Source organism: Sminthopsis crassicaudata, chromosome 5 (assembly GCF_048593235.1).
Source record: "Sminthopsis crassicaudata isolate SCR6 chromosome 5, ASM4859323v1, whole genome shotgun sequence".
Lineage (NCBI taxonomy): Eukaryota > Metazoa > Chordata > Mammalia > Dasyuromorphia > Dasyuridae > Sminthopsis > Sminthopsis crassicaudata.
In genome coordinates, this window is record NC_133621.1 from 10,222,474 (window position 1) to 10,235,915 (window position 13,442).

Here is a 13,442-nt window from a genome sequence, read left to right on the forward strand (position 1 = left end):
AATAGCAGAAAGTGAAAGTCAAAGGATATAATGAGTGAAACACTTTGTAAAACTTAAAGTGCGATATACAAATGTCAACTATTATCAATAAATGTCAACACTATCAAAAATTAGGCAATTCAAAGCAAAGAAAGAGAAGGAAATGTGGGGGAGGGAACTGTCTGGGTCAAAGTTGAAAGCACCAAGAAAAGGCCACATTTTATGCTTCCCAGGCCTTAACTTCCCTCTATTCATCCCAACAAGACCAGCAGAGCCTTATTTCCTCAACCAGACCTTGGAAATTCCAGAAATTTCAGCCTCCCTCAGTTTACCCCACTATAAATCACACAGTTTGAATTTCCATTTGAATCTGTTGCCATTCAAATTTCAAAAATACCTCTTGGGGGTTAAATTTTTGATTCCAAGCCCAAAAAAGTTATCATTGGAAAATAAATTCAACTGGACTTCAATAACAACCCCAAACAACTCATGACTAGAAAGAAATATCATTTCATGACAAATCAGCCCAGGATGTAGAAACAAAACCAGTAAATAACCTGCTGAGAGGAGAAGAAATCCATGTCAAACCTCAGGGTTCAAACAATAATCTGTTTTTGTCACTTAGAACTTTTTGTGATTATGGCTGAGTAATTTTATGTTCCTAGCCTCAGTTTTCTCAAATACATAATAAATAGATTGGACTGGATGATCCCTAAGTGTTAGGTTTGTTTTTTTCCTGATCATTCCACTGCTCCTTGGGAACCAAGTCTAAAAGATATGGAAATAACTAAAATCATTTGCAAGATGAATATAGCCAATTAAACATTAATGTTACCATCTCATTAAGTCCAGCTGATGATTATAGATAATGGGAATAATGCCAAAGGAACCAAAATATTTTGATTTGCTTTTTTGTTTTATAGATGATTCCTCTTGGTTTCCAATATTCAAAACATTCTTATATATCATCATCTTTTAATTATTAATTTAGTGTTTGCCTAAAATTCTGCATCTTCACAATGACTCATAGCATTGAAGGAGTTGGAACAGTATGTATTGATAGAATTTTTTCCCTTGCCAATGATTCTCAAAGTCTTAATTGATTTTATAAGGATTAAGATGGATGATGAAGACAGGATCATTTCTCATTCTTTTTTTCTAGGTTTTCCCTATCCAACCTGTTCCAGGCTTCAGCTCACAATATATTTAAATATCAAGGATATAAAGTTCTAAAACTTCCTGTTGTGGGATCCTGTTCCTCCAAAACAGCCCATGCACCAAAAAATTGTGAACAGTCATAGACAAATAGAGCACAGACTTGGAAAGGAGATTCGGGGCCATGTGGTCTAACTTCTTCATATTGCAGATGAGATCATTAAGACCAGTGAGGTTTAATTGACCCAATATTATCAAGCTAGCAAGGGAAGTTCAAAACAATAGTTTTCTTTCCTCAATAACCTGATGCCAGGTAACCCCATTATATTACCTTAAAAGAGATCAAAGATTCAGAATTGGAAGGGATGCTAACAGTTATCCAGGCAAACCCCTTAATTCTATAGATGCAGAAAATAGAACAAAGAGAGCTTACACAAAGTGTTCAAGCTCACACAGGTAGCAAGTAACTAAGCTGGCATTTGAAGTCTCTAACTTAGATCACTCCTATAACTAAGCTGCTGATGAGCCTCTCCTACATGAGCTAGGTTTATTCTCTTCTTTTCCTCTAAAAAAAAAAAAAAGAGGCTTTTTTTTTTAATTAACAAAAATACATTTTTTAACCTCTAACACTAAACTATTGGGGTAGAAGATTAAGACATTGCTGGTAACAAATAGTCATAGCCAAGAAAAGCAATCCTTCCATTACCCATGAATAATAAAGAAACTGAGGGAAAAATATATGAATAAATTAATTAAAATGAGATAGACAGATAAACAGATAAATATATAGATGAGATAGATAGATAGATAGATAGATAGATAGATAGATAGATAGATAGATATAGTAGATAGGTAGAAAGATTTGTTTCATTTTATATTCCAAATTTATCATCATGTTTCTATCAGAAGTTAGCATATTTTATCATTTGTCCTCTAAAATCATGAATGGTCATCATATTGATCAGAACATTTACATTTATCAGAGTGGTTTTTCTTCACGTGCTGTTATTATATAAAATTTTACATAAATTACAAAAATGTTTCTCCTGGTTCTATTTCATTTCATTCTTTACCAGTTTATAAAAGTCTTCAAATTTAATCATTTTATATTTTTATATCAAAACATAAATTGTTTAGATTCTACTCATTTTTTGTACATCAGTTCATATAAGTCCTTCCATGTCTCTTTAACATCAGCCATTTCCTCTTTTCCTATAGCACAATAAGATTCCATCATGCATCCATGATTTTTTTCACAGACTCCTTAATTGATGGGTATCTCTTTGTCTTCCAGTTTTTACCAATACCAAAGGAAATGTTATAAACATTTTTGTATACATGGAACCTTTCCCTCTTTCTTTGATTACTTTTGAATGTAATATGAAAGAAGTTTCTCTGTGTCAAAAGATATCCACCATCATGTAATTTTTTATATACAATTACTAGTTATTTTCCAGAATGGTTTATCAAACCATAGTTCTATCAATGTGATTTTCCCCCACTATAGTCCCTTCAATATTTGGATTTTCTTTTTTTATAGTCACCTTGGACAATTTTATGGGTGTGAGATATAATCTCAGATTACTTTCATTGACATTCCCATAATTATTGGTGATTTTATCATTTTAATGTGACTAAAGGAAAATTGGTTTACATCTCTTAAGCTGCCTGTGCATATCTTTAGGTTATGTAACAACTAGAAGAATAGCTCTTATTTTTATAAATTTGAATAACATAAACATATGATTATATATAACTATTATATGTGATGGAAAATACATATGTATATATTTTCCTCACATGTATATTACATTATATTTAATTCACATATATTTAACATATATTGAAAGAGAGAGGGAGAGAGACAAAGAGAGAAGAGAAAGAAAGGGAAAGAAATAGGGAAGAAGGAAAAAAAGAGAGAGAGAGAGAGAGAAACAGACAGAGACACATAGAGAGATTTGTAAGAGAAAAATATTGCAAATTGGGCTTATCTTGGAACAAGATTTCAGTCACTGGATTTTCTTGGTAGAATCTTACAGTTTGTTTTCTGCTAACATAGCTTCTCAGAATACAAAACCATTTCTGCATCATATCAAGGCATCATATTGAGACTATAGGAGAGGCATAAAACTCTGACAGTGGCTACAAATTATCAACCTCCCACTCTATATCAAAGGAGGACATGGAGAAGAGATGACAGGATAGGCAACCAGGAATTTGGTCAATATCTGCATCTTTGGAAAGTGAGTGATGTAACAGACTCACTGAAGGATAGGAGCAAATGTGAACATTGGAAAAAAAAAGTGGACCTGAGATTTTATGGATACTCCCAAATGGGAAACTCCCTCTACTAATGCAGGTAAGCACATCCTAGTCTCTCTTTTCTGGAATAGTAAAAGGTTAAAGGTTGCCCAAAATCCCAAAGGCAGTATGGAAGAGATAGGGTTTGAACTGGGCTCAAGGCTGGCTCTCCATTTACTCACCAAATGTGTCAAACTCAAGTCTTTCAAGCCCACCAAACTCCCCAGTGCTATTAACCAAATTAAAATAAAATTGGAATATATTTAACAAAATAAATAAAAATATACTACAAAATAGTTTGTATTCCTATTTCAAAGTCTGATTTTTTTTGTGCAGCAAAATAACTGTATGGACATGTATACATATATTGTATTTAACATATAATTTAACATATTTAACATGTATTGGTCTACCTGCCATCTGGGGGAGGGGATGGGGGAAGGACGGGAAAAATTGGAACAAAAGGTTTTACAAGGGTCAATGCTGAAAAATGACCCATGCATATATCTTGTAAATAAAAAGCTATAATAAAAAATTAGTTTGTGTTCATTTGTGATTTTCTAAGTTGATATTCATTTAGGAACAAGATATAAAAATAAGTAAATAAAAAACCAATGAAAGAGGATCTAGAAATGGGAAATGCATGACCAAGGCATCATTTAGCGCTCTGTAGCACAGGGTTCTTGCAAAAACCTAGGAAATAATAAATTATGAACTTAGATCCTATATTTAACAGGAGATTGTACAAGTTATGAAAGAGAATCTATCTTTAATAAGTGCCAGGAACCACTTTAAATCTCAGCTAACAACCTCAAGTGTTCTGTCCCAGTGTCTGTTCAAAACATAATGTTCTATGTGGGGAAAAATGTTTTCAGAAATCAGTTGCTGATGGTCTAGTTTTTGGAGTCAGATTAAAAACCTTGGAGACTACCGAGGAGATCATTAGCATGAAAACCCCAGGTAATACTTGGGGAAATTTTCTCATTCTCATGTTTCATAACCCCCATCTTAGAGACATGAGATAATTTAGGCATGGTCTACTCTCACCAACCGGGATGATGACTGAACTCCTTTCCATTTATAAGCACACAGTTCATAATATTACAGAAACAAAAAAGGCCAAAAGAAGAAAACAAAACTGAAATTTTATATATATATATATATATATATATATATATATATATATATATATATACACACACATATATGTATATATGTATGTATGCATATATAAGTAAACATTTGTTGATGATGAGGATATTCAATTCTGTCCAACTTTGTGACTCCATTTGGAGTTCCTTGACAAATATATTGAAGTAGTTGGCTATTTCCTCCTCCAGCTCATTTCAGAGATGAGAAAACACTTAAGTTAAGTGACTTGTCCAGGATCACACAACTAGGAAGTGTCTTAGGCCAGATTTGAACTCAAAAAAAATAAGTTTTCCTGATTCCAGGTTTGGTGCTCATTCTACTGCACTGCCTAGCTGCCTTTATATAAGCCTTAAGTTACTTTTACTTCTAAATGAGAAGTCTTCATTTATTCCTAATGAGAATTTTTCTTTTTTGTTTTGTTTTTATTTTGAATAATCTTATAAAATATCTCCTTGGTTGATCAACATGACACTGAATTGGCAATTAATTTAATAAGTAATAATATCATCATTTTTATTATATTGGCATGGCCCAACCATGGACAGAGTATATCTCTACAAATATTTGTCTTCCTTTGTTTCTATAAAAATGGATTTGTAGTTGCAGTTACATTAACTCAATGAAGATTTGACACTTTTCTCCCCTTTCCCCCCTCTCTTCGATTTATCACATTCATTCTTTACCAAGTTTACCTTCCAGCAACCAAGAGAGGAGAAAGACAATAAACTATCACAGCATTCCCTAATTACAAGTCAGAAAGCCAGAGAAAGGAGAATAAGACCTACACAAAAAGTAAAACTATTATTGAGTAAAGATAATCCTGTGGTTTTACACTTGGTGTGGAAATGCAATTATAAGACATTTTGCTTGTGCTTCGTGGATTAAAAGCTAAGATCAGGAAATCACAATTCATGCAGTAGACTGTAAAGAAAATGACTTTTATTTAACTATTTGGAGTATGATGGTGTGATGTAATGAAGAATACTCAATTTGAGTACTCAAAGATCCAAAGGATCACCTTGGGTTTGTTATTAACTCATTACATCACTGAAAAGTAAAATATCAATTCTGTTTCCTTCTCAATGAAGGGCATGTGCTTCCTATGTGCCAGGAGCGGAGTGCTACACAAAAGAATAACACAGCCTCTGAACCTCATGGGGTTTATAGCTTAATAAATCACTGAATTGATCTGGCCATCATCTATAAAATGAGAAGATAAAATTGGATAATCTCTATAGCTCTATAATTATAGGATTTTTTTTACTCCATTTAATAAAAAGAAAAGGAAATCCCTTTGTAGAAGCAAGTATTCAGTATTCATTGTTGGGCTAAAACAATATAATAATGATGTTGTTTCCTGAATTAATTGCAGCTTCACTACCATGTCAATCAAATTACTGAGAGGACCTTTAACAAGAATAGGCAAAATAACAACAAAATGTACATTAGGAATAAATAAGAACTCTTCATTCTGAGGAATAATGGTTATAGTGTTTAGATACATCATTCATTGTGATCATGCTAAAAAGCCCACATTTGGAGTCAAGAAAGATCTGAGTTTGAATCTTGTCTCTGATAGCCTCAAATTAGGTGGGCAATAACAAGTCACTTAAAGTCCTCATACCTCAGTTTCCTTGTTTTTAAAAGGGGGATAAATAGCCTTGTCTCCCTCTCTCACAATAAGCAAAAAAACAAAGTTTAAATTACATTTTAAATATAAGCCATCTGGCTTCAGACACTTAATACTTCCTAGCTGTGTGACCCTGGGCAGGTCACTTAACCCCAATTGCCTCAGCAAAAAAAAAAAAAAAAATGTGCTGGAGAAGGAAATTACAAATCACCACATTATTTCTGCCAAGAAAACCCCCAAATGGGTCTTGAAGATTCAGACATGATTGAAAAATGACTGAACAACAATGAAGATTTATACATATACACTCGATATATAAATACATAAAAACATATATGAGATATATATATACATGTATATGCACTTAATTATGTGCATATCAATGAAAAATAAAAATAAAACTACAAATGAAAATAAATTTAAAAATTAAGTGTACAGGGATATAATTATTGAATTGTAAAGTAAATGAAAGAAGGCAGAGAAAGCTTGCCCTAATGGAGGTCAGGAGATGTTGAGATTCCCCCTTAACCTGGAGGAAGCCCGAGGGAAAAAGCCAAGGACACATCCTGGAAGCTTAGGACTGACTAAATTGGATTTCTACCCACAAAGTGAATATGGATCTAAGGCAGACAGGGATCAGAGTGAAGAGCAAAAGGGACCCAAGGCTGAAAGCTAGAATAGCTTGGGCAGTCATGAAGAGCCAAGTCCAGGTGATCAAACTAATTTTTCCCATATCACCCTCCAATATCATCTGAGAAAACCACTAGTCTGTGATGTAATTTGTGACAGTGGATAGACTAATAGTTTTAGGGCCAAAGAAACTGGGTTCCAATCCCAATTTAGCTACCTAAGTGACCCTGAGTAAATTTCAACCTTTGTGGGCCTCAATCTCTTAATCTGTAAAATGAGATTAGGCTTTACAACCTCCGATGCCCTTTCAGATTAAAATATATGGATTTAGGCTCATTTATGTCACTTTACATCATTCTATAAGTGTCCCTTGGATGATTCAAGAAAATATTAGTGAAGCCGGCACAAAGGTGGAAAATGGAATGAATCTGACTCCACCTCCAAGGGAGCTTCTCCTTATATATGCTCTCTTAAAGGTATGAACTCTAATAAGTACTAAGTACATAATCATTGTCTCTATCAATTCTAGTGACTTAGCACCTTGTTTCAAGTTCTGGCCCATAATATACCCCTTCCCCTAGATCGTATATAATCACATAGTCATTGTGTGCCTTTGTTTCTTCATTTATAAATTGAAGGGATTAGAGGTGAACCTCTAAATTCCTTCCCATTTCTGAATCTATGATCCTGTAATCTTCACAGCTGCAGGATGAGTCCAGCGATGGCCTACTTGTGTGTCTGTCACCCAAGGCTCGGCCTCATTATTTGAGGAAATGCCCAGAATCAAGTTGTTGCCAATAATTCAGGTACAGCTAAGGGGGGAAATTGAACCAAGCAAGAGACAGGAAATCACTTAAAATTAAAGTAGATTAATTTGGTCATATAAATACTTCACAAATGGCCATCCAGTGTTTCTTGGAAACCTTGAGTGAGGGGGGCATTTAAGATAGCATGTTCCATTTTTGGAAAGCTAGATTATTTGATGTCTCTGAACATGATTTTATTTCTCTTACTCCCTATTCATGCCCTTATTGTTGCCTAAGCCTGCAAAGTCTTCCCTCTCACTCCTTTACTTGAATTCCACCTTAAAGCCCAATTCCAATGTTGCCTTTTCCATGTCCTTTATTATTCCTGTGATAAGATATCAAAAATTCAAAAGAGGCAAGAAATCTTTTTTAATGTTCTAATTATTTGAAATTCTTCTCCTTGTTGTAAGGCAATTCTTCCTCACCACTAGAGATATCCAACAATGAAATGAACTGCCAAGAAAATCATGCTTTGAACCTCACTGGATGTCCTCAAGCAGAGGCTGGGTAATGATTTGTTGGGATTGTTATCCTCAGGATTATTTGGGGACAGATAGGGGGAAAGGCTAGTAATTTAGCTGACTCTAGAAATTCCTTCTGACTCTTCTACCCCAAGTTTCATAAGAATCCTAAAATGGAAACCCTCAAGGACAATTCTTAGCTAACTAAAATCCTGTAAAGCCTTACTTGAATGGATCATTCTGAAATTGGTGGGAGAAGGACAAAACCCAAGTCCTACTAGATAAGCCACATTGAAATGCCCAGTTGAAATATTCCAAATGAAATATGGAATCATTATGAATGAGTGAATGAATAAATGAAAATGTCATGATTCAAGTACTGTCTTAGGGATTGATGTAGAGTGTATCTGCTGTGCAAGGACTGAAGAATAGCCTAGCAAAGTAAAGAGAAGTTCTTCACCAGCTTAATCAAGGGAGGTTGAATTATGTAGCTTTGGCAACTCTCTAAAGACCACCTAACGTTTCCCTGTAGCATGGAGGAATTACTCACATTGAGGAAATTCGAGACTTGAGAAATTGAAATATTCATCAATATCGGATTGTTAATAAAGTGACTATTCAATTAGATAGCTAGTTTTAAAAAGTCATTGTTTATCTACCTTGATAAGATTTTACCACTAGAATTGTTCAATTAACTCTAAGTGTGGATAATAATTAACTGTGGGAACATGGTTGTTTCAGACAACATGTTTGTCTGAAAGCTTGGCATTCCTGAATGGTTGAGTTAAATGAAAGTGATCTACCCCAGGGCTTCTTAAACTTTTTTTCACTCATGACCCATTTCCACCAGAATTTTTTTACGCTTCCCTCTGCATATAAAATAGGTATACAAATCAAACATTTGCTGATAATAAATCATAATTTTGCAATTCCACATTCTGTTATGTGATCCCATGCAAGGTCACAACCCACAACTGAAGAGAAGTCTAGAAAACCTTGGAGCCTTAGATTATTTGAATCCAGAATTTACCAATCAATCCAGTGTTGATCTTCCTATCAGAATTCATCTTCCTAGGAAGAAACAGTGAAGGTGAAAGGGAAAAAAGGCCACATGGCCCAAATGCTTCATTTGATTAAAAAAGAAAAAGGTGACATTTAGAGAGAATAGGCATCCCATATCAAAGCCTTCTCAATGTAACCGATTTGTCATCGATACAGCCTTAAAGTCAGAAAAATATGGGCTCATATCGCCTTTCTGAGGAGATAATGGCTTTGTGACTTTGAGAAAGTCACTTCAGCACCCTAAATTGCAGGGCTGGTGGGGATCTACCTTGGTAAAAAGGAGTTTCCTCACCTTATACTAAATGAAATATCCCAGATCCACACTCCTTGTTTCTATTCCCATCCAGGGTTTGAAGGGCTCATGAAGATCTCCTGTAAGCCTTTCATTTTTCTGGATGAGTAGTCATCTCTTCTTAGATTACACTTGGGAAGTGAATTTAAAGCAGCCCAGATAAGTAATGTTTTCATCTCACCTTTCCTGAGTGAGTCGGCCATGTGGCAGGACTAATTGTTTAGGTCTCCTTAAGGTTCATCACTTTCTTCTCCTCAGGGAAGTGGCTGGAGCCAAATTTTACAGCCACTCTCTTCAATTAACTCTGTAATCCAGTTGTTGGACTAAGAAGACTTTATCTGATCAGGAACTGCCCTTTTACACCTAGAATGACACATATTAATGACCGTAATTTGGAAATGAGACAAGCGCGAATGATCCAAAATTGCTGTGAACCTTAGACTTTCTAAGCAGAAAGTTCCTGAAAAGGGGAAAGGGAGGCATGAGTCACCCTGTGCAGCGACTAGGACAAAATTCTGTCCTTTTCCTCTGCCTGTCATTAATGCTCAAATCCAAATGAATGGGGAAAATCACCAGCTGTGCAAGAGGGGTCAAGAGCCTGCTCCGCTGTGCTGCTGACAACTTCCACTTTTCTCTGGGTTTCAGGAAGACAAATCCAGAGAAAGAAACCTCAGAGCACTCAACCCCTCCTGTCACACAAGGTCCCTCAGCGAAAGGGTTCGGGATTCATTTTCTCCAGGCTTCTTAGGGGATGATTTTCCATTCTATTTGTGGAAAGGAGTGAAAAAACCATTAAGAAAAAGAAGCCCCAGAGCACTCAATCTCTTGTGTCACACACGTTCCCTCAGCTAAAGGGTTCGGGATTCATTTTCTAAAGGGTTCGAGATTCATTTTCTAAAGAGTTCTAGATTCATTTTCTAAAGGGTTCGGGATTCATTTTCTAAAGGGTTCGGGATTCATTTTCTCCAGGCTTCTTTGGGGATGGTTTTCCATTCTATTTGCGGAAAGGAGTGAAAAAACCATTAAGAAAAAGAAGCCCCAGAGCACTCAATCTCTTGTGTCACACACGTTCCCTCAGCTAAAGGGTTCGGGATTCATTTTCTAAAGGGTTCGAGATTCATTTTCTAGAGGCTTTTTGGGGGATGACTTTCCATTCTGTCTGTGGAAAGGGAAGAAAAAGCACCAAGAGAAAGAAGTCCCAGAACACTCAACTCCTCGTGTCACCCGGGTTCCCTCAGTAAAGGGTTCGGGATTCATTTTCTAGAGGCTTCTTTGGGGTGACTTCCCATTCTGTCTGTGGAAAGGGATGAAAAAAAAAAAACCCACGGAGAGAGCTCAAGAACTGTCTGGAAATGATCCCGTTCTCCCCAGGGTGCCAGCTTAAGATCAGAGCAGACAAGCATGGCATTTCCCGGCCAAACAAGACACACTTACAAGGATGGAAACGAGCCCCAGCCGCTTCGGGCCCGGCACCGCTCAGGACGTGACTGTGGGGGCCAGACCCCGGGAGCCCGCTCGCCTTTCCGCGCTTGGCTAGGGTGGGAAAAAAGGAGCCACTCCGGCTGGAGACACGGCCACCTCCTCCTGAAGCACACCTAGTGCCGGGGCCACGGGCTCCTGCTCTCAGGGCCCTCTGGGACTCGAAGTCCTCCAGCTGCTGCTCGAGTCATTCCCAAGCCAAAAGCAGTGGAGGGGGGTGAACTACACTACCCACAATGCCAGGCTGCTACCTGAAACCAGGAGAGAAGGGTGTGGACTCGCAGTTTCACCCAGGGGAGGGGGCGGGGGTGGGCACATACCACTTGGGAAGGCCAAAAGGAAAAGGGAAAGAACAAAATGACTGCACTGGCCGGGCTTCCTTCTGGGTCTAGACTCTTCGGAGAGGGCTGCAGAACCATTTGTATGCTGCCAAAGGAGTACCCCACGACCCCAATTGCACTCCCCGTCCCCCTTTCTTTCCTCCCCCTCACAAGCACTCCCCTTTCTTCTCTCCCCGCCCCCTTCACACTCTCTTCTCCACACACACACACACACACACACACACACACACACCCCAGTCACTGACAGGGACTAATAAATCTTTAAAAGGATTAACTTCCTCGAAGACAACACTCCCAAAGTCAGTGTCTTAATGGGGGAATGTCTAAGAAGGTGTCCCGGGGTGACATGGGGGAGGGCAGAGTTAACGTTCTGCAGAGATCACCGCCGCCCAAAGACAAAAAGGGACCCCTCCCTGCGACACCTCAAAGGAAGTCAGTGCCAGGGGGTGAGGAGCCAGCCCTTCCCCCATTCCTTTTGCTTACTGAGGGTCTTTTTTTTTTCTTCTCAATTCTCGAGGTGTCACCCCGCCCTCCCCACCCCACCCCCAGCACTCCCTGGAAACCAGGAACCAAAGGTGAGCGAGAAGCTAAGGAGGCCCCCTCCTCCTCTGAGGGGGGGGGGGGCCTGCAGCCTAGTCCCCCGCAGGCCTCGGAAAGCAGCCGCGCTCTCCACACGGACCCGAGCTCCCCAAGTGTGCGTGTGCTTTCAGGGGGCCCGCTTCTCTGTGCATTGCTGTGGCAGCTCTAGCTGTCGCCTGAGTGGGGGGGGGGGGGAATCTGGGCAGCAAGCGGTGGAGAGGAGAAGCCCGAGGTCTGCTGCCCCCGCACCCCGTGGGAATAAGGGGGGAGCCACTTTCCTCGGTCACTGGGATTTGGGAAGAACTTGGACTCTCCAGAGAGTTCAGACAACGAACAGGTCCGTGCTTAGCATAGTGCTTGGCATACCATAGGTGCTAAATACATGCTTATTCTTTTGTGCCAGTAGCAGCAGCAATAATAGATAGTGGGAATAGGAGTGGTGGTAATGGTAATAATTGTGGCAGCTTTTCCTGGATCCCTTTAGAACATAGTGGGGCAGCTGACTAAGCTGCTTAAATCTCTCATTTATTTGCATATGATTAGCACAGTTTATCTAGATCTGGGTCTCTGGCTCCTCTGTGTGTGTCTATCTCTCTATCTCAGTTTTTCTCTCTCCCTCTGTCTCTCTGTGTCTCTGTCCCTCTGTCTGTGTCTCTGTGTTTCTGTCTATCTGTCTCTGTGTCTCTGTGCTTCTGTCTCTGTCTCTCTAAGTCTCTGTGCTTCTGTCTCTGTCTCTCTGTGTCTCTGTCTGTGTCTGTGTCTCTAACTCTCTCTGTCTCTGTCTGTCTCTGTCTCTCTCTTCTTTCCCCTCTTTTTTCTCCTCCCTTTCTTTATCGCTCTGTCTTTTTATTTCTCTGTCTTCACTGTCCCTCATTGTCTGATTGTCTTTATTTCTGTCTTACATGCATGCTCAAACCCTCCCACACACACACACACATATACCTTTTGCTGGAAGGAAATACATCCAAGACCCATTGTGTGGATTTCTTCTCTTGTGCACCCAGAGGTGCCCAGTCCCTGCCCTTCTGAGTCCTCAGAGAGAAGGGAAGGTTGCCAAAGAAAACAATGTCATGTTTAAAACTGTTACAAAAGGGTCTTGGGCATCTTTGCATAAGATGTTCAGAATGTCATCTGGTCCTGCCCTATAGAGAACATCTCTGAAAGAATCAATCCTAAACCCCACCCTTTGGCCTGATTTCCCCAGAATAAAACTTAACAAAAGCAGGAAAAAAAAAATTTGTTTGCACTCACCCATTGGACTGCCCACCCCATAAATCATCCTTCCTAGAATCCCTCCTCCCCCTTTCAAGGTTGATTTATTTATATTTACTTTATGCAGACAGACAGCCTGTATTGTTGGGGATATGGGTTTCCTAGGTCACACTGTCCTTAAGCCATGATTACCTTGTAAATTTCCAGATGTAGTTACCAACCTGTCCTGTACAAGTCAATTCTGGGGAGCAGTTGACATTCAGGACTAGTGCTCCGGCCAGCTGTTATTGGTGGCAGATTGATGCAATTTCTGTTGAATTAAGAAAGCAAATTGGCCAGTTGATTTGGCACTCTGATATGGCC

General features: G+C 38.7%; 1 protein-coding gene across 6 annotated transcripts in view; it reads right to left on the reverse strand.

The window, feature by feature from the left end:
• The window catches only part of MACC1 (MET transcriptional regulator MACC1), a 109,804-nt gene that overhangs the window by 71,700 nt on the left and 24,662 nt on the right, over positions 1 to 13,442 (reverse strand). For 2 of the 6 annotated variants that reach the window (XM_074271376.1, XM_074271375.1), the window contains exons 1-2: positions 10,903 to 11,115; positions 9,469 to 9,831 (exon numbers count right to left, since the gene is read on the reverse strand). Coding sequence is in view for 3 of the 6 variants with exons in the window: in XM_074271371.1 (XP_074127472.1) it covers positions 9,650 to 9,671 (22 nt within the window). In the remaining 3 variants the exon portion in view is untranslated. Of the gene's footprint in view, positions 1 to 9,468; positions 9,832 to 10,902; positions 11,117 to 12,809; positions 12,828 to 13,271; positions 13,390 to 13,442 lie in introns of those variants that run through there. The other 4 variants (XM_074271371.1, XM_074271373.1, XM_074271370.1 and 1 more) reach the window with 4 other exon arrangements.